At 59.8% G+C, this 27,801-nt stretch overlaps 2 protein-coding genes across 5 annotated transcripts in view; one reads left to right on the top strand and one right to left on the bottom strand.

Moving 5' to 3' along the window:
* The window catches only part of TP53BP2 (tumor protein p53 binding protein 2), a 69,426-nt gene extending 57,684 nt beyond the window's left edge, over positions 1-11,742 (top strand). For both annotated transcript variants that reach the window (XM_084868854.1, XM_084868853.1), the window contains 11 exons: positions 311-475; positions 804-1,032; positions 2,381-2,488; positions 2,787-2,935; positions 3,407-3,797; positions 4,488-5,260; positions 5,850-5,987; positions 6,636-6,769; positions 7,690-7,856; positions 8,574-8,773; positions 11,110-11,742. In XM_084868854.1, coding sequence (XP_084724980.1) covers positions 311-475; positions 804-1,032; positions 2,381-2,488; positions 2,787-2,935; positions 3,407-3,797; positions 4,488-5,260; positions 5,850-5,987; positions 6,636-6,769; positions 7,690-7,856; positions 8,574-8,773; positions 11,110-11,151 — 2,496 coding nt within the window. In that variant the 3' untranslated portion in view covers positions 11,152-11,742. The remainder of the gene's footprint in view (positions 1-310; positions 476-803; positions 1,033-2,380; positions 2,489-2,786; positions 2,936-3,406; positions 3,798-4,487; positions 5,261-5,849; positions 5,988-6,635; positions 6,770-7,689; positions 7,857-8,573; positions 8,774-11,109) is intronic.
* Positions 11,743-11,832: 90 nt separating this feature from the next.
* CAPN2 (calpain 2) overlaps positions 11,833-27,801 on the bottom strand; it is a 39,870-nt gene continuing 23,901 nt past the window's right edge. The window contains exons 9-21 of one of the 3 annotated variants that reach the window (XM_084868883.1): positions 27,634-27,794; positions 26,716-26,885; positions 25,411-25,422; positions 24,095-24,306; positions 22,020-22,056; positions 21,355-21,420; positions 20,056-20,113; positions 16,534-16,598; positions 15,297-15,365; positions 14,212-14,287; positions 13,741-13,857; positions 13,463-13,521; positions 11,833-12,693 (exon numbers count right to left, since the gene is read on the bottom strand). In XM_084868883.1, coding sequence (XP_084725009.1) covers positions 12,670-12,693; positions 13,463-13,521; positions 13,741-13,857; positions 14,212-14,287; positions 15,297-15,365; positions 16,534-16,598; positions 20,056-20,113; positions 21,355-21,420; positions 22,020-22,056; positions 24,095-24,306; positions 25,411-25,422; positions 26,716-26,885; positions 27,634-27,794 — 1,126 coding nt within the window. In that variant the 3' untranslated portion in view covers positions 11,833-12,669. Of the gene's footprint in view, positions 12,694-13,462; positions 13,522-13,740; positions 13,858-14,211; positions 14,291-15,296; positions 15,366-16,533; positions 16,599-20,055; positions 20,114-21,354; positions 21,421-22,019; positions 22,057-24,094; positions 24,307-25,410; positions 25,423-26,703; positions 26,886-27,633; positions 27,795-27,801 lie in introns of all 3 variants that reach the window. The other 2 variants (XM_084868882.1, XM_084868884.1) reach the window with 2 other exon arrangements.

A 27,801-nucleotide genomic window follows, 5' to 3' on the forward strand; every position in this document is an offset into this window, starting at 1 on the left:
AGCCTCCTCCGGCCACAGGCAGGAAGGGCTGGATCTCCCCGTCTTTTCCTTTAAGGAGATGGAGGGGAGGAAGCCCTGAGCCCCAGCGAGTCCAGAATAGACTGTCCCGTCCCTCACTCTAGAAATCGGAGGCAGTCCTCAGAGCTGGACCAGGAGCCTTGAGATGAGAAGTGGGGGGCGGAGTGGCGGGGAGCGGGCAGGAGACCTTACAGTCTTAGAAATTATGTAACAGTGACCCGAGGGACTCCGGGTAAGAACTTATTCTTCCTCCCCCTTAGCTACCTCCTTCTGCTGTCTCTGTTCTATTCAGCTAAGAAACAAACTGAACCAGGAGCAGAATGCCAAGCTGCAACAACAGAGGGAGTGCTTGAACAAGCGCAATTCAGAGGTGGCGCTGATGGACAAGCGTGTGAACGAGCTGCGGGACCGGCTGTGGAAGAAGAAGGCGGCGCTGCAGCAGAAGGAGAACCTGCCTGTGAGTGGGCGCCGGGCTGGGCGGGAGGGGCCGGGCCGGGCGGGAGGGGCCGGGCCGGGCGGGAGGGGCCGGGCCGCTGGGCGGCGGCTGTGGTCAGTGCTGGCCGTGCCCTCCGCAGAGGCGGCGCCCAGAGCTGCCCAGACGTGACCGTCGCCTGGTGCCTGCCGGCGCTCCGACCCTCTGGCTCCGGTTCTCTCGCCGATGCTTGTTGGGGAGCGGGCTTTTGTCGGGGAGTTTCTAGCGGACTCTGGCTACGGCCGCTGGGTGCACACGATGGGCTGGATCGCGCCCGCCCGGCGATCCTGAAGGGCCTGTGCTTCCTCCGCAGGTCTCGCCCGATGGGAACCTGCCTCCGCAAGGCGTGTCGGCGCCGAGTCGCGTGGCGGCCGTCGGCCCCTACATCCAGTCGTCCACCATGCCCCGGATGCCGGCCAGGCCGGAGCTGCTGGTGAAGCCGGCGCTGCCCGACGGGCCCCTGGCCATGCAGCCGGCGGAGGGGCCCATGAAGGTGCACACCCTGCCGCACATGCGGTCCGGGGCCGCCGCCCAAGCCAAAGGTAAACCGGTCACCGCCCGGTCCGTCCTCCCACAGCTCTGTCCTCCCACCTTACTGTTTGGCTTTCCAACACCGCCTTCCTGTCCCTGCCCGTGGGCACAGTCTAGGAATCCCCTGCGTTCTCTGCTGGTCAGGGAGGGCAGCAGAATGTAATGTTCTCAGCCCCGAGTGACAGTTCTGGTCAGGAAGGGAAGCGAATGCAGTGTTTCTGCAAATCCGCAGACTGCACTGAGTTCCTCCTGTGACTCAGGGCATGGTGACCGGGTGTTAGTAACTGGGAACTGTGTCTGTGTGAAAACACCCTCTCTGTGGTGGTGACTCTGCAGAGTGCCAGGTGGTGAGTCCCCGTTGGTAAACCAGGTGCTTGGCTCGCGTACGTGCCCGCTGATGGTGCTAGGGAGGGAAAGTGTGAGCCGCAGGCTCCGGGCTAGTGAGCTTTGATCCCAGGTGGTCCTCGGGCACACGGGGAGGTACAAGCCGGAGGTCTGTAACGGGAGGAGGATGAAGGGAGAACCGTGGGAAAGGAAGAAAGTGACAGCCAGTGTTGTGTCTCTTCTCTAACCACCCTCATGTGGTGACATTCGGTAGCTTCGTTATGATTTTGCCGTAATTGCCGCTGTGAAGCAGGGTGGCACCTCGTGAGTCTACTGTAGGGGCGCTTTTGTGGTGTTTCTGTAAAGACAAAGAAAAGCTTTGTAACGTCCATCCTGGTGGAGGAAAATCCCAAATACGCTGATTGGGCAAGACTAGTCCGAGCTATGGCTTCTTTTTATTTCTTTATTTCTTTGCCCGTTGTAGTCTGTGCATTCTTATGGTGCCGTTCGGGAGCCCGGGCCTGCTGAATTAGAAGCCGTTTTCTGGGTGCGGTGGTGACATGTTCTTAGCCAGCAAAGCATAATGTGTCCTTGTTGGCAGCCTTCCCACCTGCCACGATAATTTTAAATTGTTCGAGGAGCCGTAACCGGTTTGGCTCAGTGGATAGAGCGTCGGCCTGTGGACTGAATGGTCCCAGGTTCGATTCTGGTCGAGGGCATGTACCTTGGTTGCGGGCACATCCCCAATGGGAGGTGTGCTGATCGACGTTTCTCTCTCTTCAATGTTCCTCTCCCTTTTCTCTGTAAAAAAAAAAAAAAATCAATAAAATATATTTAAAAAATAAGTTGTTTGAGGAAGGGGGGAAATTTTAAGTTAGAAATATGCCCCCTGATACTTTCTAAATGAGTTCGCGGGGATGGTTGGATCTGACACTTAGAGCTGTTTTTGAGAGATTCCACTTCGTAGCAGGGAGAGGACTTGGTGAGGACTCTTCAGAACGCCAGCTGACTTGTGGTTGCTTTTCTGAATTCCAGGCTCGAAGGTCCATTCCCTTGGCCCCGACTGGAGTTCCCACGCCGACCTCTTCCCGAGCCAGGCCCCCGCCCCCTCCCCGAAAGGCGCGGGGAGCGCGCCGGACCCAGGTGAGGCCGGGCGGCCCCCGCTCTGCCTGGGCCCCTCGAGGCGCCCGTCCTTCTCCGGGGGTTTGTCTCAGTGGGACAGCCGGGACGGGGTTAGTGCAGATCGCCCGCACTGAGCCGGGGAAGGAAGGCAGTGCCAGATTGTCCTGTTTGGGTTATTTCCTCATTAGCTTAATGAAAATCAGGGAGGCATTTCGTGAGCGCGGGTTCCAGAGAGATGGGGAGGGAGACTGAGGTGAGGAATAAATTCTGCTACAGTGTGAGTATCAGTGTGATTTTTTTTTTCTTTTCTGTTTCTCAGCCGAGGACGGGGAGGCCCCGCCCAGGGAGAAGGAGAAGAAGGTGCGGCCCTTCTCCATGTTCGACACGGTCGACCAGGCGGCCGCGCCGCCCGCCTTCGGGTCCCTGAGGAAGAACCAGAGCAGCGAGGACATCCTGCGGGACGCGCAGGTGCGGGGTGCGGCCCGGGGTACAGCGCCGGTGTCAGACGGGGGACGGGGTGAGGTGGGGGGGACACCGGGGAGGGAGGAAGCACGCGGCCTCTGTCGCCGTCCGGGAGTCCGTGTGCGCTGTCACGCCTCCGGGGCCACGGACGCACCTGCTTCTGGGCCGTATTTCATGTCAGTCTCCCGAAGACACGTGTGCACAGGAGGGCATCCAGGGTGTCCTGCTCAGCTACCTGCTGGGACAGGAAGTGGCCAGGAGGAGCCGGTTCCTCCCCGGAACCGAGCTGGGTTACCGAGTCCCAGTCACTGGGCGTCAGATCAGAGCCTTAGGGTTAGATGTGAAGGGTTTAAACGTGGAGCTAGTTTAGTGGTCACTTGCATGTGTGGAGTTAGGTGATCTAGACCATCCTGTGCCCAGCGGCTCAGTGTTTTTACTGTGTGTGTGTGTGTGTGTGTGTGTGTGTGTGTCTTACAGGCCGCAAATAAAAACGGCAAAGTACCGCCTCCCGTCCCATCGAAACCCAAGCAGATCAGCTTGCCTTACTATGGACACGCCAGCGCGTCCCCGCCGGACGTGAAGCCCGACGGGAGCCCCCAGCAGCCGCCCGCCGCCGCGGCGCCCGCGGGAAGCAAGCCCAAGCCCGCGGGGCCGCCGCAGGAGAGCCCGCCGGCCGCGGCCGTGCGGCCCTTCACGCCGCAGCCCGCCAGGGACGCCGGCCCGCCGCCCCTCCGGCGGCCGCAGACGGTGGCGGCCAGCTCCATCTACTCCATGTACACCCAGCAGCCGGCGCCCGGGAAGAGCTTCCAGCAGGCCGTGCAGAGCGCCCTGACCAAGGCGCAGCCCCGAGGCCCGCACTTCCCCAGCGGTGAGCCCCCTCCTGTCCCCGCGGGGGGATGCGGTCCCGCCAGGAAGCCGGGGGACTGGCCCGTCCGACCGGTGCTTTTGTCCCGAGAGCTCGTTTCATCGTGGCTTCTGGTCTCGATGGGCAGCTTAAAAGGGGAGTTTCTTTCTTTTTTTTTTTTTTAATATATTTTATTGATTTTTCACAGAGAGGAAGAGAGAGGGATAGAGAGCTAGAAACGTCGATGAGAGAGAATCATCGACCAGCTGCCTCTTGCACACCCCCCACTGGGGATGTGCCCGCAACCAAGGTACATGCCCTTGACCGGAATCGAACCCGGGACCTTTCAGTCCGCAGGCTGACGCTCTATCCACGGAGCCAAACCGGTGCCGGCTAAAAGGGGAGTTTCTGCTGCACATCAGCCACTGCAGTGGTGATAGTGAATCCTACAAAACGCTGAGTCAAACGGGGGGTGAAACCGGTGGGACAGACAGAGCCTGCCGCGTGGTGGCTGCCCCAGGGCACCTGCTCCCACTGCCCACGGCCCCTCCAGCGCGGAGGACACAGGCGACCCTGGTGCCTGGGCGGCTGGGCAGCTGCCCGTGGAGGCGCCTCCATGAGGCTGAGGGAGGCCTCCGTGGGGTCGGCCGTGTCTGTGCCTTGCCGGTGTCGCTTAGTTAACATTAACCGGAGTTTCTTTCCTTCTGCGATTAGTCTACGGCAAGCCCGTGGTCGCCGCCCCGAACCAGCCGCCCCTGGACGGCCTGTGCGCCGGTAACCAGGGCAGAGCCGGCGGCCCGGAGCCCGACGCCGAGCCCGCCGCCTCCGGTCCCGAGAGCCAGGAGCATGAGCGGATCCCTCGGCCCCTCAGCCCCACCAAGCTGCTGCCTTTCCTGTCGCACCCCTACCGGAACCAGAGCGACGTGGACTTGGAAGCTCTGCGCAAGAAGCTGTCCAACGCCCCCCGGCCCCTGAAGAAGCGGAGCTCCATCACCGAGCCAGAGGGGCCCAACGGGCCCAACATCCAGAAGCTGCTGTACCAGAGGACCACCATCGCCGCCATGGAGACCATCTCCGCGCCATCCTACCCGGCCCCGCCCGGCGCGGTGCCCGCCGGCCCCGAGGGCCCCGCGGAGACCCGGAACCCGTACGCGCACGCGGAGCCCGAGAAGGAGGCGGTCCCCCTGGCTCCGGAGCCCGCGTCCCCCGAGGCAGCCGCCAGCGCCGGCACCGAGAACAGCGGCCTGCCAGCGCCTCCCCTGGTGGGCCCCAACTACGTGTCCGAGGGCGCCCCCGACGCCGGCCCGAGTGTCCAGAACAGCGTGGAGGAGCCGAGCCCGGAGGCCCCCCACGCGCTGGAGGTGTACCTGGAGGAGTACCCCCCCTACCCGCCGCCTCCGTACCCGTCCGGGGAGCCCGAGGGGCCGGGCGAGGACTCCGGGAGCCTGCGGCCGCCCGAGGTCACCGGGCAGGTGTCGCTGCCTCCGGTGGGTCCCGTGGCGCGGGTGACGGTGCAGGGGCCTCGTCCCTCCTCCGGGTGTCGGTGTGGGACTCCGGTGGCCGTGGATGAGCCCTGCACTTGGCCTTCTATATATAATTCCTTAGGCACAGAGTGGGCCTTATACACGGGGAGGAAACGGTGTTGTGTTTTAAAAACACAATTTTTATTGATTTTTTAGAGGGAGGAAGGGAGAGGGTTAGGGTTGGCTCTTGCCCAAGCGAACCGTGGGGTTTGCTGAGCTATAGTCGGCAGGTAGTTAATAGACCATCTTGGTTAGTTTTGGACTTGACAGAAAACCAGCCTGCCTGTCATTGGAGATGGTCCTCTTAGCTCCGTTCATGCTGCAGGGACGCCCAAAGGTATCTCACCAGGTTCCAGAAAGTCACGTTCTGGGGGCACATGGGATAAGCTGTTGTGGCTTATGTACTCTTCTGAATAGTGTGCTGCTTCAATAGAAAGTGCTGAATGTATTTGTTGTGTCTCTTACCCACTCAGCTGGAGTGTCATTCCTCCCCGTTTTTGTTGGTCTCTTGCTTAGAGCAGGCTCCTTACTTTTCCACACTTTTCGTCCGCAGGGCAAAAGGACCAACTTACGTAAGACCGGCTCCGAGCGGATCGCTCACGGAATGAGAGTGAAGTTCAACCCCCTTGCCCTGCTCCTGGATTCCTCTCTGGAGGGGGAGTTTGACCTTGTGCAGAGGATCATCTACGAGGTATGATTGATCGGTTTTTAAATTTTCTTTTGGGGAGGCGGGGTTGTTGAGAGAAGCTCTTGAACTTGCTCCAAAGCAGGCGTTGCTGTCCTAAAGGTGTGACTGTCGCATGTTCGATGATGCAGAAGTGTCGTCTTCACCGGGCCCCCTGGAGTCCTGTGCTTTCTCCGGGGTCCTCACCCCCCTTTAAAAGTTGCTCCTGTGTGGGTTTACACTAGACGGTTAAATTACAGATGTGGTCCCTGCTGCTCAGAAGCCTACAATTTAAAATATTTTTAGTTGACCTTTTTTCCTTTCCATGGAAAATGTCACTTGTAGTTTAGACACTAATTAGTGGTGGGAAGTTGGAGGGTAAATAAACAAAAAGGACTCTACGGATAGAGTTTCTGGTTCTACTTCAACTTTGGGGGGAAAAAAACTTTTCATAGTGAATGCCTACTTAATGTGGCTGTTTTGTCTGTCTCATTTCTAGAATTGTTCTGCATATCGTTTTCTTGGCTCTCGTAGGTTTTGATTATAATTTTTCAGACAAGGGCCACAAGTCTACTTCTGTCCTCATGGTCCCGCGGAGCCAGTCGCCCGCGACAGGCGCGCCAGGCCAGGCCAGGTGCGGAGACACTGAGCGGCGCCCCCTTCTTGCCGTTGCAGGTGGAGGACCCGAGCCTGCCCAACGACGAGGGCATCACGGCGCTGCACAACGCCGTGTGCGCCGGCCACACCGAGATCGTCAAGTTCCTGGTGCAGTTCGGGGTGAACGTCAACGCCGCCGACAGCGACGGGTGGTGAGGCTTCCTTGCAGCTCCGCGTGTTATACCTGATTTCCCACTCGGAGCAATCTGCAGTTATAGCCCCCACACTAGGGGGGATAGCGCCTGGATCGGGGGTGCGGGCACATTTTTTAAAGCTATGCGCCCAAGAGGAACAAAGTGAAGAGGGGAGGGAGAGAAAGGGTAAAGAAACAGAATCATACGTACTTTAGGGCCTGCTTAAAATTCTCAAGCCCTGCCAAAACCGGTGTGGCTCAGTGGATAGAACGTTGGCCTGTGGACTAAAGGGCCCAAGTTCGATTCCAGCCAAGGGCACATGCCCGGGTTGTGGGCTCGATCCCTCTCCACCCCCAGTGGAGGGGCGTGCATTGATTTCTATCCCTCTTTTTCTCACTTCCTCTCTGAAATCAGTTAAAAATATATATTTTTAATAAAATTCTCAAGCCCTTCTTCTGAGCCTGGGCAGCGGCCCTGCCTCCCTGTCAGCCTGAAGTGGTGGCTTGTGGTCCATAACAAAGCATTGGCGGTGCTGTCGAGAGAGTCAGTGATGGTATGAATGGCGAGGCACAGGTTCTGAGTAAAGGTCTTTAATGAAAAGGCCGTGTGGCCTCTGCTCCGGCAGAATAACCAGGCTGGAGCCTCAGAGCATCGAACTGCATACATCTCACCGGGTTTAGGTTATCACCAGGTTTCCTGTCCTTCCGCTCATTTCCTGGGTCCCTCTCCCCACTCCCCGCCGCCCAGCCCGGGCAGCCCGGCACTGGGCCGTGTTCCCCGGTGGCTGTGCTTCTCCAGTGGCTCGGCGTCTGCGTGTAGCTGACTTAAAGGAAACGGTGAAGAGTCACTTAGTAGACGACAGACTCAAGACCTTCCTTCGCAGATACTAGGTGGCCGCAGGTGCCATTCAGTTAAGAGCCCGCTGTGTCCCCCCACAGGACCCCCCTGCACTGCGCTGCCTCCTGCAACAACGTGCAGGTGTGCAAGTTCCTGGTGGAGTCAGGGGCCGCCGTGTTTGCCATGACCTACAGCGACATGCAGACGGCCGCGGACAAGTGCGAGGAGATGGAGGAGGGCTACACGCAGTGCTCGCAGTTCCTGTACGGTGCGTAGGCCTCGAGTGACGTGTGTGTGTGACGTGTGTGCCCACCCCCACCCTCCGCCCCATTGCCTCCCTGTGAGGACCGGTACTCTCAGGAGCAGCGCCCCAGGGGGAGGAGGGCGGGGCTGGGAGGAGCTCTGCTACAGAGCGGGCGCTGCTCACTGAGGATACCAGTCCTTACAGTTTGTGGATTTCACTGTCTTAGAATTCAGATACTCCTTATTTTAGAGTTGACTGCATGCAGGCTTTTAAAAAATCACATCTAAAGCACTTAGCCCCATTCTGCATCCCAGCATAGTTTATATATGCTGCTTTTATCCTCCTTCATTTGGAAATGGATAGACCGATACACACCTCTGCTTCCCTCCGTAGCTCGGAGTTTAGGGAGGTTGAGGCCGTGTCTGAGTTCCTTGGCCCGATGCTTGAGAGCAGGCTGGGAGGGGACGGCAGGCGCTCATGCTTACGTCCTCGCCTGGAGCGGTTCTCCCTGGCCCCAGGGCTTGCAGGAGTCTCGGGGGGGGGGGGGGCAGACTAGCTGCAGAGGCGCTCAGGGGGGTCAGTGTGTGAGCTCAGAGCCGGCAGCGCAGGCACCTCCCCGGTCTGTCCCTCTGCTCTGCGGCGCCCTCCCTGCCGGGACCCCTCCCTGCGCGTGGTCAGTGGGGAGGTGCAGGGCCGGCCGGTACCCACATCCCATCGCCCGCTGTGCCTCCCGCCCGGCAGGCGTCCAGGAGAAGATGGGCATCATGAACAAGGGCGTCATCTACGCGCTGTGGGACTACGAGCCTCAGCACGAGGACGAGCTGCCCCTGAGGGAGGGCGACTGCATGACGGTGCTGCGGCGCGAGGACGAGGCCGAGGTGGAGTGGTGGTGGGCGCGCCTGGGCGACCGGGAGGGCTACGTGCCCCGCAACCTGCTGGGGGTGAGTGCCGGCCGGCGCGGCCGGGGGGCGGTGGGAACCCTGGTGTGGGGACATGGAGCGTAAAACGTGGATGGTCTAGATCACATGTGTCAAACACAAGGCCCGCGGGCCAAATCCAGCCCGCCAGGCCTTGCAATGTGGCCCGCACCGCGCTGTCATCACTGCACTCCGCTGTCAGTTTATGACATTGTCAGTTTATGACTGTTCAGTAAACCATTCGGCCCGCGATTTAGGCTGGATTTTAGATTTTGGCCCCTTCTCTGATTGAGTTCGACACCCCTAGTCTAGATCCAGGCTGAAAGCCACGTTTTCAGTGATGCCTCTGGGCGGCCAGTCGCACACATCGGTGTTTGCCGGCCTGGAGGTCAGGGCCTGTCTGCGGTGCAGGTACCTGGCCAGCGTGATGGGCAGCGGGCTCCTGACACTGGACATGAGTGTTTACATCGGGACTCCCAACTCTGGCAGCGAGCAGGCTTCTCTGTTCTGTCTCTGCTGTTTGATTCCAAGTTTCATAAAAACCAGGAAATAATAAGATCATGTGAACAGCGGGGCCTTCGGGGAGGAGCTGGGGGGACGGGGGAAAGGGGAGGACACCTTGGGGACTTGGCACAGCCTCCTTCCCAGGTCCCGTGTTTCATGCCGTGTGGGCCTGGGGCCTGGGGCCGTGGGAGCCCGGCAGAGAGATGGAGTTAGTTGAGAGACGGAGCTTAAAGGGACAAGCGCTTGCAGAGGCTGTGGGCGAGGAAGCAGGCGAGTCTGAGGGCAGGAAGGGCCGATGCCACCGACAAGGAACAGCACGCAGGTCAGCAGCCTGGCTCCCACCCCGGCAGGTGCCCGGCCCTGGGACCTGGGTGACCGCGGCCGGGAGGCAGGTGAGGAGGCTGGAGATCGCCTCCCGAGGGTGAGGGGGCAGCAGGCGGCTGACCGGGGCTGGAGGTGGTTCTGCTGGTGGTGCCATCAGCTGTGGGGCAGACATGGCCTGTGCCCACTTAGAGCTTCCACTGGCCAAGAGGCCCTGGCCCAGCCTCTGGCGCCCTGCGGCCGAGCTGGTTAGAGTGACTCGTGCCAGGGCCTGGCCGGCCGGCTGGTGACCGGCCTGCCCCCCCCCCCACTCTCCCTTCTCCATTGTCGCTTGTCTGCTGTGCAGCCTGAGTGACTTCACCGTCCCCACGCGGCCTGTGATGCAGGGTTTACTATTGGACAGACAGTGCTCCTCCGTGTAATCATAACGTAAATGACAGAGGGTCCCGGAGTGAAGAGAAATGGGCGTGGGGCCCTTCAAAGGCTTTGGGTTCCCAGATGAAGTAGAAACACGGGGGTGGCTGTCCCGGAGCCCCACTGGCTCTGCTCAGTCCGTAGCACCAGGGAAACGCGGTCTGAGCGCCACTTCCCTCTCGGACAAACCCCAGCAACAAACACCTGAAGACCCTCCAGCCAGCGCTTCGAGCCTCAGTCCTTCGGGAATCTCTGGACAGAAGTGGCCTCCACACCGCCTGCCTTTGCTTATTTCTTTCAGATGTAAAAAGAAAATTGCATACATGTTGAATTTTTAGCCAGAGGCTCAGCTATGAGTATAGAAAATGGTGCTGGCCAAAGATCTTTTCTCGGAGAGAAAAATACCCTTTCTATAACGCGGTCCTCCAGTGACTTTTCCAGTTCTGGCTGGAAGCCCGAGTCCTTTCTTTCAGTAAAACCTCCTTTCCCCTCTGTGAGAGGAAGGGGAGGAGAGGAGGGGGGAGGGGGGGCTTTTGTTCGGTCGCCAGTTGAATTACTAGCTTGACTTGCTCTTGGCTTCCCTACGGGGATCTTGTGACCTTCCCATACACCTCCTCTCCAGCTCTTGTTATGGAAAACACAGCCCACAAAACCCCAAACAAACCCTCCCCTGTCCCTCCTGGACCTGCAGACGGGCAGTCTGCGGCCTCAGCCCTGACAGCCGGCTCCCATGACACAGCCGTGTCCGCCAGCCTTGTCCGCCGTGGATCAGGTTGAAAGACGTGAAGCTCTTACGTTTCCCTTGAAATGGGAGCTGCGGGTGTGGGACGCGGGCATGTTGCGGGTCCCCGCAGCCCATGGTGTCCTCAGACTGTTCACAGGCCGCAGGCCGTGCGATGGCGCTCATTGTGTATGTCCCTGCCCCGTGGCTTCTGAGTGTCCCTGAGCGGAGAGCGTCTGCGTGTGGATCTGCGTCCTCAGCAACTCTGGGGCTTCGCAGGCAGAGGAACCTTCTCTTAAACGATTTCTTTTCTGTCCCGCCAGTGCCCGCCCCCATTTCCTCAGCTGTTCTGCCCCCATGTGTCTGTACGTATGTAAACGTTTTGTAAACTCTCTTACAGCTGTACCCACGAATTAAACCAAGACAGAGGAGCTTGGCCTGAACCCTGACTGAATGCAGTTAATGAAGAATTACTCCGTTATCACTAAGAAGCCGCAGGAGTGTGGGGCACACTCTCACAGACTTGTTGAATGGCGCTGTGGCGGGGGAGCCGTGAGATGTGCTCCGGGAGAAATGAAGGAGGAGGACTCGCTGGGCGCAGGCCAGCGGCCCCGGAAACGGACCTCCCTGCGCCGGACAGGCGGCCTCTTTCCGCAGAAACGGCCACTTGTCAGGCTCCTGGGAGACCCTGCGCCTGTCCCCGCACGGGAAGGGCCAGTGCCACCACAGGCCACCGGGGCCACCTCTGATGGCCCAACACCAGCTGCCTCTGCCCCGATGAAGGCGTCGTCAGTGAAGAGCGGCTGGTAGCCAGCGAGCAGTGACTTCATTGTTACACGTGCTTGTAGCAGTTTAAGAATTACGCACATACAGATAATTAGGTTTGGAATCTCGTTTTTTAGGCCGCATTTGGATCCATATTTATTGCCTTTTGTATCTTGGAAATTAGAGACTTGTTATAAACTTAACCCGTAACACTTGTCACGATCATAGCCGACTTTGACAACAGTTGTAATAAAAGCGAACTGTGGGACTTGCGCGCCCGCTGGGTTTGGTTTTCCGTGTCACGCACCAGCCCCCCGGGGAATCGGGGTCACCCCTGTCAGAGGAAGCACAGCACGCACCTGGGTGCCAGGCGACTCTTTATTTAACAGCACATTGGGCCGGGGGTAAGGCAACGAGGCAGCATTCCTGTTAGCACGGCCCCAGGGGAAGCAGGAAACGAGCTGTGTCGGCTCTTCCGGGGGTCCCTAGCCCGACCCCCCGCTCTGCGAGACGCTGGAGGTGCCGAGTGCGGGAGCTTGAGCAGCAAACAGCCTGTTTTGTCTTCGTCACAACAGGTGTGCAAGCTGGACGCCTGGTACCCTGTGTGTGTGTGTCCGCGGCCACCAGTGACTCCCTGCGGAATTTTGAGCGCTCGGTGTAGGGCCAGGTCAGGGTCCTTAAACCGTCTCCTGTCTAACCGGTGACGGTGGGTGCTTTCACCGGCTCCAGGGGCCCTGAGACCATCATACAGTATTTCCGATTTCACTTAAGGGAACTGGTGAGCCCTGAGCTGCGTTTTTGAACTTGAAGTTGCTCTCAGTCTTCCCAGCAGGACCTGGTGTCCTCTGAGGTCTACTGAGTGTTTGCTCAGCTGTTAAACACCTGCATTTATTTATGTATGTATTTTACCTGATTCAATATTGCTCTAAAGGGACCGTGTGTGTAAAAGTAAAAAGTGCATCCTATGTACAGATCTAAAGCTTCCTTTGAGCTGGTCGAGGGTTAAGCGACTCACTCGCATTTAGTCTAACGATATGCAAATCTATCTCAAATGGCGTCCTTATGTTCGGCTAAAATCATCAGTGTAAGTAAATGTTCCCGTCATCGAGGTCCGGATAAAAGTCTTCTCCGTGAAAGCGTAGTCCGTGGCTGATTTTCTTTCACGAGAAGTCTTCAGGCAAACGTGTTTATAACTTCAAAGTACTGAGAAGCAGAGCCACTGGGAGGAAGGGGAAAAAAAATCGGTTCAATGACTATTTTTAACATGAAGGACAGTTGACCTGGAGGTGATTCCGAAGGACTGACTTGGTACCAGAACAGCTGAGCGAGGGTTAAGGTATCAGTGAGCCAGCTCTCACTTTTTTCGGCCTGATTTCTAGAATCGTGTTTTTATCAGGTTAGTAAAAAGCTGATGTTGGAAGCAGATGGTCATGAATTATATTGAGGGTTGAACGAGACGCATGCAATGTGCTATGCGGACAACATCTGGATTATCGTGTTCACTCTGCGTTTTCTGTTACTGAGGCCGGGAGAGAGAGATGGACGTGGGAGAGACGCTGTGATTGGTTGCCGCCTGCCCCTGTCCTGTTTATTTTGTCTTAAAGGGGGAAGGAGGAGAGGAAAGTGATGTTCTCAGCAGCTAGTTTCAGTCCATCTGTTCTAAGAATGCTCTTGAACTTCATCTAAAGGGTTTCCCTCTAGAAGCCCCTCGGCCCAGGCTTGCTGGTTAGCAGGGTACGCTTCTAAAGTGGGGTCTGCAGCCCCCGCTTCTCATCTCCACCCAGTGCTGCCCTCGGGGAAGCTCCTGGGAGCAGGGACAGGCGCCCTAGGGCCAGCGGGAAGCTGGGGAGAGACTGTAGATACAGTGTGGCGTGCGGTCCTCGACCCGTTCACAGGCCTGTCCCCAGCGGACCAGAGAGCTTTCAAACAGCAAGTCAACCAGGTCCCTGTCCTCCCGTCCCCGCCCGAGCGAGGGGTGGTGTACTTACAGAGATAAGGTCCAGCTGGATGGTTCCCGTGTTCTCGGGGTCCAGCTGCTTGAATATTCCTGGGGGGGAGGGAGGGAAGAGAAGCAGGTGTCACCGTGAGCGAGCTGCAGTGATGGCACATCATCTCCTGCCCCACTGAGTCTCCCCAGCCGTCGTTTCTGCCCTCCTCCCCCAAACGAGAGGAGGTGTCCACCCTCCACCGGACAGCCAGCCTGCGGTCCCGGCGAGCCCACACACACGAGGGAACCTGCCCTTCGCCTTCCCGGGCGGCCCCTTACTGAAGAGCGTCTCCAGGCGGATCAGGCAGCGGACGAAGTTATCGAAGTCGATGATGAGCTCCTCGTCGGCGAAGCGAGCCACGATGACCTGGTGCAGCTGGCAGGGCAGCTTGAAACCTGCGGGGAGGGACGGGCAGACGCCGGCCGGCTCAGGGGGGACCGCGCCCCGACCGCTGAACGCGGGCCCCGCGTGGCCCTCGCCATGGCAGCCGCCATCGCTGCCGAGAGCTGGCCTTGCCTGCTGGGCCCGCCAGGCTTCTCGGAAGGAGGCTTAGATGCAGGCCGGCCTCGTGGGCAGAGCATCTGGGCCTCACTTGGCTTTGCCCATCGGCCTTCACTGGGGGAGGAACGGGATGGGCTTGTACTACACGGGCACCTGCTATGTCTCACCGCCCACCAACTGGTTACTGCGTCTTGTGCGTCCCACACGCCCCCAGCGAGGCCGAAGGAAGCACGATGGTGACGTCTCACCTGCTGTTTCTAAGGCTTTCCGCATCTCGTAGGAGTTCATGGTGCCGGACCGGTCCACGTCGATCTCCCGGTAGATCTTCTGGAATGGCAGGTGCAAGGTGGTGATGAGAACCAGGCCAGGGCAGGCCCCCTGGTTTTCCAGCTCTGCCCACCCGCCCCTCTTGTCAGGAGGATCGCTGTTCCTGCCTGCAGTAGCTGATGGTGTTTTGTCTCTATGTGAGCGGTTTGTAAACCCACACATCCCGTTGGCCAGCCAAATGCCCAGGGCCCGCCTGCCTGTCTGAGGTATCTGTATACTTGGGCCGTTAAAACGCCAAAGCAGCCGAAATCGGTGTGGCTCAGTGGATAGAGCGTCAACCTGCGGACTGAAGGGTCCCAGGTTCCATTCCGGTCAAGGGCATGCACCTTGGTTGCGGGCACATCCCCAGCAGGGGGTGTGCAGGAGGCAGCTGATGGATGTTTCTCTCTCATCGATGTTTCTGGCTCTCTATCTCTCTCCCTTCCTCTCTGTAAAAAATAAATAAAATATATTTTAAAAAATAATTAAAAAAATAAATAGCCTAGACCGGTTTGGCTCAATGGATAGAGCGTCGGCTTGGGGACTGAAGGGTCCTGGGTTCGATTCCTGTCAGGGGCATGTACCTTGGTTGCGGGCACATCCCCAGTAGGGGGTGTGTGCAAGAGGCAGCTGATCGATGACTCTCTCATCGATGTTTCCCTCTAACTTTATCTCTCTCCCTTCTTCTCTGTACAAAATCAATAAAATATATTAAAAAATAAATAAATAAATAAATAATAAATAAATAAAACGCCCAAGCACAGGAGGCCACTGGAGGGCGGCTTCCCGGAGACCCCGTGTCTGCTCAGCCAGCTGGAGGCGGGGAGCAGCCCCCTGAGCCTGCACAGCCCTCGCTTTGTGCTCTGGGCCTGCCTCCGCTCATCCTGAGCTCACGCCCGGGGGGAGGCCCCGCCCCGCCCGCTGAGCCGCCGTGTCCGCCCGCCCGAGCCCAGCAGCGAGTCCCCGGCACAGACCGGCCCGCCCTCCGCCCGCCCTCCCTCCCTCCCGCCCGCCCGCCCGCGCTTACTTGGTACTTCTGGATCTTCGTCCAGAGCACGTAGAACTCCTTCAGGCCCAGCTTGCCGCTGCCGTCGGACTGCCGTCGGTTAAGGAAAGCCGCCGCCGGGCACTCCGGGGCCACCCGAGAGACACCTGCCTGCTCCCTGCGCCCCGCTCGCTGATCGGTCTGGGGGTGCCGTGGGGACCCCAGGTCCTGCCCAAAAGGAGCTGTCGGATGACATGCAGGGGGCTTCATATTTTTTCTTATGACTTTAATGTCATTTCTGGTAGCTTACTTTTAGGGTAAGAATCTATCACAATAAAAGCATAATATGCTAATTAGACCGGACAGCCTTCCGGATGCAAGGGAAGCCCGGATCCCGGATCCAGGAGGGAAGCCCGGGTCCCGGGTGCGAGGGGGAAGCCGGTGCCAGCATTGGAAGGAAGGAGGGAAGGAAGGCCCACTCTTGCACGAATTACGTGCACCGGGCCTCCAGTATGGTACATAATGTGTGTCGCACACAGTACGTGCGGTATTGGTAAGACTTCCAATTGGCAAGACTTCCGGCCAACAGTAGGCCATTAGCGGGGACTGGTTTGGCTCAGTGGATAGAGCGTCGGCTTGGGGACTGAAGGGTTCCAGGTTCGATTCCGGTCAAGGGCATGTATTATACCTTGGTTGCGGGCATATCCCCGGTAGGGGGTGTGCAAGAGGCAGCTGATCGATGACTCTCTCTCATCGATGTTTCTAACTCTCTATCCCTCTCCCTTCCTCTCTGTATAAATCAATAAAATATATTTAAAAAAATAAATAAATAAAAATAAAAAGTTCTAAAAAACAAACCAAAACAAAAACAGCAGGCCATTAGTGGTTACGTTTTGAGGACGTCGAAAGTTACACGAGGATTTTCGATGATGTGTGTGTGTGTGGGGGGGGGTCAGTGCCCCTCGTGGTTCAAGGGTCAAGTGTGTTTTCCTAGAGGAAGAAGTGGGAACACTGTCACTCGGGGCCACATACCCAAGCGCTTGGGGCAGAGGATGGTGGGCGGACTGCGGGAGAGTCTGCCCCGGTCCCGGGACACCCCCCTGCCCTCTGCGCCTGGGGCCTGTCGCTTTCCCTGCCCTGAAGTTCCCTGGTGACAACAGTCCTACACCCTCGCAGCAGCTGGCCTCTCTGGCGGGCCCCGTGTCTGGCTCTCTCTCTGCAGGGTTGACACGGCAGGCTCCCCGGCCCGGGTTCCCAGCAGGGGCACGTGAAAGGATACATCCAGCATGTCAACCATGATCTTGCAGGTCTCGATGCTGAAGCCATCGGACTTGATATCTTGGCCTAGAAGACAAGGTAAGAGAGACAGGAACACCTCCGGCAGCCGCACTGGCGAGGGCACTCCCCCCCGCGGCGGCAGGGCCCTGGATCGTGGGCACCCCTGGGTACAGAGGCCGCTGGAAAGATGTGAAGTAACATTTCTGGCTACTGGCTCCGCCCGGGACAGGGCAGAGGCGCCTGCCCGCTCTGTGCTTTCCCTGGTGGTGCTGGTTCATCCTCGCCTGAGGGTGTCTGTCCATTGATTTTTTTAGGGAGAGTGGAAGGGAGAGGGGAAGACGGAGAGAAACATCGATGGGAGAGAGACACATCGATTGGTGGCCTCCTGCACATGCCCCAGGGCCCAGGCTGGGAGGAGCTTGCAACCAAGGTACATGCCCTTGACCGGAATCGAAACCATGATGCTTTGGTCTATAAGCCGACAATCCATCCGGCCGAGGGCTTCCTTGGACCGTCGGCCACTGGCCTTTTCTGAGCCATCCTGTGCCCGGCCGAGGGAGGAACCAGAGGCCCAGCAGCCACCCGGAGACGCTGCTGCCTCCCAGGCCGGTCCCCTCTCCTTGGTGCTGGCATGAGACCCTGCCACCCTGAGGGTCTGGTCCCCGCAGACTTCACAGGAAGCCCACCGCTTTCACCGCGTCCTCGTAAAGGTTAGAACCTAGCCCGTCTCAAAGCTGCCAGCCTCGCCGAAACCGGTGTGGCTCAGTGGATAGAGCCTCGGCCTGCGGACTGAAGGGTCCCAGGTTCGATTCCGGTCAAGGACATGGACCTTGGTTGCGGGCACATCCCCAGTAGGGGGTGTGCAAGAGGCAGCTGATCCATGATTCTCTCTCATCGATGTTTCCGACTCTCTATCCCTCTCTCTTCCTCTCTGTAAAAAATCAATGAAATATATTTTAAAAAAACAAACAAAAAATACTGCCAGCCTGGGCCCAACCCCTTTTCAGGTGTGGGCGGGGGGGCTGTGTGTGGGGCCTGGGCAGCCAGGAGTCTCCAGGCAGCTGGGAGGGAGGTCCCACGCTCAGAGGCTCAGAGGCCCGGGGGAGGCTGGAGCAGGAGGCCAGGCGGCCTGGTTCCCACCCCACCTCCATCTGTGCGGAAACAATGAGGCTTCAGTCAGCGTGGCTCAGGGCCGAGTCTGAAGAGCCTATGACCTCACCGGTGCCTGGCGGCCACGGGGTAAACACCACCGCCTTGTTTTCCCTCCAGGGTGGAGCAGGGAGGGCAGGCACCGGGCCTGTTGGGGGAAGCCCGGCTGGGGACTGGACAGGCCCGGCCCCCTGGTGGGAGCTGTGACCCAGGAGTGCTAACAGCCATGGGTCTGGTGGCCGCTGGGCAGGAGCCAGTGTCTCTGGAGACCCCACTGGCCCTGGGCTCCGGGCTCCGAGGGGAGGATCTGCTTGTCTCCGGGGTCAGTCCCGGGATTGCTGGGGACCCACAGGGCTGACGCTCAGGACTGCCAGCACGCCTTTGTCTGGCCCCGGCTTATCCCTCTGACACACGGCCTCCTCCTGGGCTGCCGTCTTATACCAAAGGCACACGCTCTTGTGATCATCTGAGAGGCACAAACCTATCTGGGGAGTCAAGTTATGGGAGCCCAGTGTGGCTCAGTGGTGAGCATCAATCTGTGAACCAGGAGGTCACACTGTGATTCCCGGTCAGGGCACAGGCCCGGGTTGCGGGCTCCATCCCCAGTGCGGGGCGGGCAGGAGGCAGTCGATCCATGTTTCTCTCTCATCACTGATGTTTCTATCCCTACAACAATAAAATATTATACAAGGACTTTGACCCTGGGGGATTGGTGTGTGTGTGTGTGTGTGTGTGTGTGTGTATGTCTCCCCCTACTGGTCACCAGCAGCGATGAGAACAGTCAGTCCTTAGGTATTTCCTGCTGATGCTGTACGCAGCCTGGCCCTCTGGCTTCTCGGGTCTCTGTCCAGTTTGTTCCTTCTCTGCGGAAGCCTCTCATCCTGGGCCCAGAGCCGCCATTTCTGGGGCCTTGATGTCGCCTGCCTGGCCATGGGCTCAACTGAAGGGACCTTTCTCCCAGTGAGAAACGGGTCGGATTAGGCACACACACACACACACACACACACACACACACACACACGCATTTGGGAGATGATGCTTTTTAATGTCATTCCCTTAGACCGAGTGTAAGACGGTCCACTTATTCCTCATCCTGGCTGATCAGTGATCGATGTCTCTCCATGGGTGATCTCCTACTAAAGACGGCCAGGGGTCACGGGGACTTGGGGTGCTTCCAGGGCTGCTCAGCCTTCTGTTACCATGGCAGCCACCAGTTGTGGGGGGCAGGCTTTGTGCCAGGCAGTCTCTATGCCAAGCATGTCAAACTCACGGCCCGGGGACTGTGTGTGGCCCACCCGATATAACGGTAAGAAACGTTCTAATAAAACCGTCATAACTTCATCTTTATAATATCCTGTTATACATCGTTATTCATGACGAACTACAATGTTCGCTAAGGACTGGTTACTCTAATCCTGTTGCATTCATTTCCCTTAAGAGCCTTAGACACGGGCGCACCATTTCTCTCCACTAAGACCAGCAGCGAATATTTTAGCAGCCGATGGCCACGGCATTAGCCTGGGACTGACTTACAAGAAATATCTCACTTTTGGAGAACAGGAAATATCTCAGTTTCGGAGAACAGGAAAAATAGGCTCATTTGCATCACGCTTATTAATGTGTGCAGTTATTCTGTGTCTGGTAAGTGCATGTTCAATAGAAAATACTAATTTTGCCGAAACCGGTTTGGCTCAATGGATAGAGCGTCGGCTTGGGGACTGAAGGGTCCCGGGTTCGATTCCGGTCAAGGGCATGTACCTTAGTTGCAGGCACATCCCCAGTAGGGGGTGTGTAAGAGGCAGCTGATTGATGACTCTCTCTCATCGATGTTTCTAACTCTCTATCCCTCTCCCTTCCTCTCTGTACAAAATCAATAAAATATATTTTTTAAAAAATACTAATTTTTATTTAAATGTTCCATTATCCTATGTTCACGATGACTCTTTTGTTTCAGCCCTCTGCATTCCGCACGTCCCAGGCAGAATAAACCTGCGTGTCTATGGAAACGGAAGCTGTTGGTTTTTTTTTTGGTCCGTGTCAGCCCGTGAGTTTGACATGCTTGCTCCACGCGTTACTCATTAAAGAGGTGAGTCGTAACGTGACTGCCCAGCGGGTAAGGGATTGAGTCCGGAAGGTTCTATGACCGGGGTTTAGGTCCCAAAGCCGGCGAGCAGTGGAGCCGGGCAGTGACTGTGACCTCCAGGCCCCGGGACCGGTTTTGAGAATCACATCACTAGACCGCCCCCCTCAGCCCCTCCTTGGGGGAGGGGCATTCACCGGGAGCAGGGGTGCCGGTGCGGGCACAGCAGCCGGGCCGGGCGAGGCGGCCGCAGGGAAGGAGCCGGTACGGGGTCTGCACGGAGGGGAGACTTACGCTTGGCGAGAACCCGTCTCAGGATGGTCTGCAGCTCGAAGGCAGAGATCTCCGCATCCTGTGGGCATGCGAGAGGGCATCATTACGGGTCCCCGGGGGCAGAGAGGCCATCCACGGAGCCATCCACGTGCCCTGCATGCCAGCTCTGCCCAGGTCTCTGCGTGTGCACCCCCACAGCCCCCCCCCCGAGCTGCAGGTGGGGGTGGGGGGCCCGACCCCCGGTCTAACACAGAGTCTCAGTGCGCACGGCGCTGGGGGCGGTCGGTCATCCCCGCTCTGCGTGGGAAACAGGGATAAACTCTCCACTCCTCCCCCTGCGGCCCCGGACGGGGCTCCCTGTGGGCTGGTCCGGCCCGAGGCCCCTCAGGGCGGGCCCAGCCGTCTCCACTCCCCCCGCCCATAGAGTAACTGGGGACAAGCCCGTTGATGAATGCCTAGGGCGGCTTTTCCGTGGGGTCGTGGGAAGGAAAAGGGCTGGACAACCCAGCAGCCAGCGGAGCCCCCGTGGCCGAGGGGTTTTTGTAAGAAAAGGGAGGTCAGCCGGGGCCGGTTTGGCTCAGTGGTAGAGCGTTGGTCTGCGGACTGAAAGGTCCCGGGTTTGATTCCGATCAAGGGCATGTACCTTGGTTGCGGGCACATCCCCAGTGAGGAGTGTGCAAAAGGCAGCTGGTCGATGACTCTCTCTCATCGACGTTTCTAACTCTCTATCTCTCTCAATTCCTCTCTGTGTAAAATCAATAAAATATATTTTTTAAAAAAATAAAAATAAATAAATGAATATTTTTACTGATTTTGGAGAAGAAGGATCGGGGAGTGAGCGATGGAAACATCCATGATGAGCCGAAACTGGTTTGGCTCAGTGGATAGAGCGTCGGTCTGCAGACTGAAAGGTCCCAGGTTCGATTCTGGTCAAGGGCATGTATTGTACATTGGTTGTGGGCACATCCCCGGTAGGGGGTGTGCAAGAGGCAGCTGGTCGATGTTTCTCTCTCATCGACATTTCTAGCTCTCTATCTCTCTCCCTTCCTCCTCTCTGTAAAATGTCAATAAAATATATTAAAAAAAAGAAAAGAAACATCCATGAGGAGAGAGAATCATGGACCGGCTGCCTCCTGCACGCCCCACCCTGGGGATGGAGCCTGCAACCCGGGCCTGTGCCCTGACCGGGAATCGAACTGGTCCACAGGTGGACGCTCAGCCACGGAGCCACGGCGGCCGGGCTCCCTCTGCCCTCGAACCTGAGGTCTCCTTGAGGACAAGCATCCACCAGAGCAGGACAGGGGGCCCGGGGACACCCACCTCCCCGGCCAGCTGGGCGAACAGCCTCCGGAACCCGTCGTCAATGTCGTCCTCGCTGACGTCGAGCTGGAAGGTGAGACGCGGAAATGAGGGACCGCGGGTCCCACCCGCGAGGTGACGGGCAGCGGCCCGCCCCCCTCCCCGCCACAGCCCTTCTCCACCTCACTCCCGGCCTGGGCTGGGGGGCTTCGGGGGCTGAGGTACAGGACGGTGTAAAAACTTAATTTTTTTCCCAGTGAAATCCCATGAGCGGGAGCAGAAACTACATAAGAAGAAAATAGACTGATTCTGGCACAGGTGGCTTCTCGGACATTCGACTCCAGTGCGATTGGGTGGCCTTTGGTGATCGAGTCTAACGGGATTGGGAGGGGAGGGCCGGCCGGCCTGCTCGGGGGGGGGGGGATTGGTTTACGGAGCCTTGTCTGTGCGTCTGTCCCAGCCCTGCAGGACCTGCCACTGGATCCCTTCCATTTTACAGAGAAAGCCAGGCCCAGGGAGGGGAGAATCTTGCTCCGATCAGCACAGCACCGGCCCGTCCTGCGCAGCCCCCACGTGGACCCACGCGCCCAGCGGGTGGGGGGGCCTCAGTTTCCAGCTGTGACACCCCCCCACCCCGGACCCCGGGGTTCCTTTCTGCCCCTCCGCTCCCGGGGTGGCCCACGTACCTCTTCGAAGTCACCCTCGATCTCGTCGTCGACAACCCTGGAAGGAAAGGAGCTGTGTGTTACGGGGAGGGGTGTGGGGCGGGGGGCGGGGGGTGCACTGCAGAGGGCACAGCGGGCGGGGGGCTGACGCCGGAGGTCTCGCTTCCCTGGTCCTCGCTGTCCCCTGGTGGCGAGATGCCCCTAGAGTAGGGGTGTCGAACTCAATCAGAGAAGGGGCCAAAATCTAAAATCCAGCTTAAATCGCGGGCCGAATGGTTTACTGAACAGTCATAAACTGACAATGTCATAAACTGACAGCGGAGTGCAGTGATGACAGCGCGGTGCGGGCCACATTGCAAGGCCTGGCGGGCTGGATTTGGCCCGCGGGCCTTGTGTTTGACATATGTGCCCTAGAGGTAGCGGTGGCCCAGCCGCTGGGAGGGTGAGACCTGGGCCGTGGCCATCAGAGAGCACCTCGCCCTCCCTGCTCCCCGCTTCTCCTCTCCCCCCCCCCCCCCCCCCATGGAGCCGGTGCTCGGACAGCTCGCTCCCCGGCCTCGGGACCCACTTCTGGATTCCTTTCAAACACCCTCAGCCCCTGGATCTTCCAAGCAGAGACCCCGGCAGACGCCGCTGCCTGCTGGCTCCGGGGCTGCAGCGGGCAGGCCGTGCAGAGCAGTGGGTAGGCCGAGCGGAACCCGCGGCCGTGGTCAGTGAATCCGGACACCGTCCTGCTCCGGGGTGAGGGCACTTCCGCTCAGGGGGGGTCTTCCTTGGGCCCCTGGATATTAAACTAGGCCCCCGAGGGTCCTAGCTCAGGGGTCGGCAAACTCATCCGTCCACAGAGCCAAATACCAAGAGCACAACGACGGACATGTCTCTGGAGAGCCACATTGTTTAAACGCAAACGTCTCCTAACGCCACTTCTTCACACAGACTCGCCCGGGCCGTGGCGTTTTGTGGAAGAGCCACCCTCCAGGGGCCGAAGAGCCGCCGCCTGTGGCTCGCGAGCCGCGGTTTGCTGACCACGGGGCTAAGGGACCTCTTGGTGCCGGCGGTTGGAATCGGTTGGAATCAGAGTGAACATCCCGGGGCCGGGAAGTCAGACACTTTGTGTGTGTGTGTGTGTGTGTGTGGGTGTGTGTGTGTGTGGGTGTCCCATGGGGTGGGGGATGGGGGCGTTCACCCTGGACAGCAGGAGAGGTGAGGGGTGTGGGCTCAATCCCCAGTGGGGGCCGTGATGGGACCATGTCAGCAGCGGGTCTGACACAGGCCACCAAGCGGAAAACAAGGCGCTGATGCTGAGAAAGTGGACTCTGCCGTCTGCTCTGTCACCCCCGTCTAACCAGACGTCCTCGAGGGTCTGTTTCCCTGCTCCCCCGCGTGTGACACCTAGCACCCTCCCCAGCCCCCTCCAAGCCGGGGGCGGGGGTCCCAGAAGGAGACCCTGGGCCGGGGAGAGGGAGGGGGCGGGGGTCCCAGAAGGAGACCCTGAGCCTGGGAGAGGGAGGGGGCCAGGGGTCCCAGAAGGAGACCCTGGGCCTGGGAGAGGGAGGGGGCCAGGGGTCCCAGAAGGAGACCCTGGGCCTGGGAGAGGGAGGGGGCGGGGGTCCCAGAAGGAGACCCTGAACCGGGGAGAGGGAGCGGGGCGGGGGTCCCAGAAGGAGACCCTGAACCGGGGAGAGGGAGGGGGCCGGGGGTCCCAGAAGGAGACCCTGGGCCGGGGAGAGGGAGGGGGCGGGGGTCCCAGAAGGAGACCCTGGGCCGGGGAGAGGGAGGGGGGCGGGGGTCCCAGAAGGAGACCCTGAACCGGGGAGAGGGAGGGGGCCGGGGGTCCCAGAAGGAGACCCTGGGCCGGGGAGAGGGAGGGGGCGGGGGTCCCAGAAGGAGACCCTGGGCCGGGGAGAGGGAGGGGGGCGGGGGTCCCAGAAGGAGACCCTGGGCCGGGGAGAGGGAGGGGGGCGGGGGTCCCAGAAGGAGACCCTGGGCCGGGGAGAGGGAGGGGGCGGGGGTCCCAGAAGGAGACCCTGGGCCGGGAGGCGGGTGCCCAGCCCAGCCCGGCCGGGGGTCCCAGAGCGGGAGGCGGCGGCACCTACTGGTAGTCGGCCTTCTTCTCGGAGAAGACGCGCAGGCAGAAGTCGCCGTCCTTGTTGGGCTCGAAGGTGGAGGGCACCACCACGTACTCGCCGGGCGGCAGCTTGAAGCGGTTGAGCACCTCCCGCAGGTTGATGTAGGTGTCCGAGCGCTCCCGCGCCCGCGTCGTCAGGAAGAACTTCTTGCTCAGGTGGACGCTGGTCTGTCCGTGCAGCTGAGGGGGGGGCGGAGAGGAGGGGCGTGGGGGGCGGGCCGGCCGCGCCTCCGTGTCTGTCTGTCTGTCTGTCTGTCTCTCTTTTCTTTTCTTTTTCTTTTTTTTTTTTTAATATATTTTATTGATTTTTAAAATATATATAGCTGAAACCGGTTTGGCTCAATGGATAGAGCATCGGCTTGGGGACTAAAGGGTCCTGGGTTCGATTCCGGTCAAGGGCATGTACCTTGGTTGCGGGCACATCCCCAGTGGGGGGTGTGCAAGAGGCAGCTGATCGATGACTCTCTCTCATTGATGTTTCTAACTCTTTATCTCTCTCCCTTCCTCTCTGTACAAAATCAATAAAATATATTTTTTTAAAAAATAAATAAAAATAAAATATATATATATATTATTGATTTTGTACAGAGAGGAAGGGAGAGGGATAGAGAGTTAGAAACATCGATGAGAGAGAACCATCGATCAGCTGCCTCCTGCACACCCCCCACTGGGGATGCGCCCGCAACCAACGTACATGCCCCTGGCCGGAATCGAACCCGGGACCCTTCAGTCCACAGGCTGACGCTCTATCCACTGAGCCAAACCGGTCTCGGCCCTTCAGGCTCATTTTAAAAAATAGATGTTTATTGATTTCAGAGAGGAAGAGGGATGGAGGAGACATCCATGATGACAGAGAATCATCCATCAGATGCCTCCTGCACGCCCCCCACTGGAGATGGAGCCCACAACCGGAGTATGTGCCCTTACCGGGAATCGAACCGTGACCTCCCGGTTCCTAGGTCTGCACCCAACCACTGAGCCACACCGGCCGGGCCTTCAGACTCGTTTTAAGGACACACAGGGCTCGGGAAGAGCCTCCGGTGGCCCCAGGACCAGAGATGGGTCCGCCCAGAACTCAGCCACGCCTGGCCTGTGCCGGCCTGGGGCGGGCAGCCTGAGGTTGCCCATGCTGAGCTCACACCAGCAGGACCGGGGGCCTGAGCCACCTCGCAGGGGCCTCGAGGGGCCAGGGACCAGCCCCTGCCACGTAGGACAAGACCCCGAGCGGACACGGGCGGGCGAACCTGAGCCCCAGGGCGGGGGATTGACGCAGGCCAGACGTACCTCCTCCGGAACCTGCAAAGAGAGAAGCGCACCCTTACTTTCGACGCCCTGATGTGCACGGGCACACCACGCGGGCACTGCCGCCCGGCGCTCCCTCCTCTGTAGCTGCAGCCCTACTAACCGCATCCCAATCTTACCCATCCCACACCTCACAAACCTCCTGCCCCGCAACATCGCCGGCAAGCCCCGAGCACCATTCCCGTTTTGCGGAGCGTAAGACGGAGGCACAGAGCTTTGAGTGACTTGCCTGAGATCGCCCAGTGGGCCACAGCGAAGCCACACCCGCCTCCCACCAGGGAGCACAGGGCCCCCGGCAGGAGGAAGCCAGCAAGCAGCCCGGCCTGCGGGTGCACTCCCGGCTAAGGGCCCGGCCGCCCACCCTCCTCAGCTCCAGGTGTCTGTGGGCACATCCAGTCCGGATTTCCTTGGCCAGGCCATTTCTCCTTTCTGGCCTCGGCTTTCTCATCTCTAAAATGGGGCCAAATGACCACCCAGGTTCATCCAAGGGTGGAAATATCCCTTGGGGAGGGCCCGAGCCCTGATTTACAGCGTCTGCCCATGGCCCTGGTGTGAACACCCCTCCCGCCATGGCTGTTGGCGGCTGCCGAGACGGGCTCGCTGGAGGGGGGGCTGGGAGAGATGGGGAGACGGGCATGTGTCCCCACTGGGTCCCACCCCTCGCACCCACGTGCACCCACTTCAGCAGCCCCTCTCTCCTCTGCCCCCCCACTTCCTCCCTCTGCAGCCAGAGGCCGAGAGAAGCTGGTCTGAGCTGCAGAAAGCAGGGGAGGGGTGGCCGGGGCCCAGCGTGTGGGTCAGTCAGGGTCTCCGCCCGCCCCGCCCCGCCCAGAGGAGAGGTGGCAGTGCCAGTGCCAGGCTGGCCGGGGGCTGCGGCTCAGCTGGGCTTCCCTCTGGTGCGGGAAGCAGGCGGACTTGGGGGCGGGGGGGGGGGGCGGGTGTGTGCCCGCGGAGACAGGCCCCAGGGGACCACCTGCTCCCCATCCAACAGCGCTGCTGGTCTGGCCCCCCGTCTGGGGTCCTCCCTCTGTGTTCCCCCCCCATGTGGCCCAGGATGGTGTCATCAGCCTGGCGCCTCTGGTTTTAGAAACTGGGGGGCCAGCCCCAGTGGCAGGCCCGGGGGCCGTGCGGAGGGACAGGAGGGCGGTTGAAAGGGCTCGGACCCTCGGGTGATCGGAGCAGCTGCAGGCACCGCCCCTCCCTGTGGCTGAGCTCCTCCCGGGCCCGCCCGCCCCCCCCTTCCCCCCCCCCCGGGCCCCGCTCCGGCTGAGAGGCCCCCGCACGCACCTCGTAGATGCCGAAGCCGATGGTGTGCATGTCCTCGCCCATCTTGCGCCGCTGCCGCCGGTGCTTCTGGATGAGCCCCACCAGGAAGGTGCAGCCGCGCTCCCCGTCCTCCTGGTCCTCGTCCTCCTCCTCCAGCTTGATGAGGTACTGCGGGTTCATCCAGAAGGTGTCTGCGGGGGGGCCGGCGGGTCAGGGCAGGGCAGGCCGCAGCCCAGCCCGGGCAGGTGTGTGTGGGGGGGTCTGCCCTCGTCTCTGGGGGCAGAGCCTGGGCAGAGGGACCGGCGTGGAGGTGGGCCTGGGGGCAGCCGGCAGGGTGGGCCGGGGCGATGGGGGGGGCGGGGGGGGGCTGTCTGAGTCCCTCGGGACCTGAACTAGAAGCTTCCCTGCGGTTCCCTCTGGCTTGCCCCGCCTGGCTTGTCCTGGAGCTCGGCTTTCTCACCTGGAGCAGGGTGCTGAGCGCTGGGGCACCCCTCGGGGTCCCCCCACTCCCGGCTCTGATTAGAGGTCGTGGGTGGGCCTGGCTGAGGAGACTCGGGGAACCCAGGCGCCAGGAACACCCCTGTTCTGTGTCCCCCTGCCCCCCCCCCCCCAGGTGTCTGCCCTCCCCACTCCACACCCCTTTCCAGGAGGGACCCGAGACTCATCCGTGACTCAGGACAGCCGAGCTGATGGCCTCCCCTAAGGGGATAGAACTAACGGTGGGACTGAGGGCACCCCCAGGGCAGGCCTGGCAAAGCCCGGCTCCGAAGGCAGAGGCGGCCGGGCTTGGGAATGGGGGGTTACTGAGCACAGCCGTGTCCATGCATGTGCGCGCAGCTGCCTCCCTGCGGCCCTGGCCCAGAGCTCAGTGCGGGCTGAGGTGTGCGGGGGGTGTGGGGGTGTGGGGGGTGGGAGGTGGGGGCAGGGCGGGGGGCTCACTGGGGTAGTTTCGGCAGCCCCCCGCGGTGGAGCCGCGCCGCCAGTTGCCGTCCATCTTGGTGAGCTTCCACTTCTTGTAGCTGTCGGCCGTGAGCGTGTCGGGAGTCAGGTTGCAGATCTCCAGGCGGGAGTACTGCCGCAGGAAGTCGCCGAAGGACATCCTGGCAG

The sequence above is a fragment of the Pipistrellus hanaki genome, assembly GCF_964339955.1.
Source record: "Pipistrellus hanaki genome assembly, chromosome: 20".
NCBI lineage: Eukaryota > Metazoa > Chordata > Mammalia > Chiroptera > Vespertilionidae > Pipistrellus > Pipistrellus hanaki.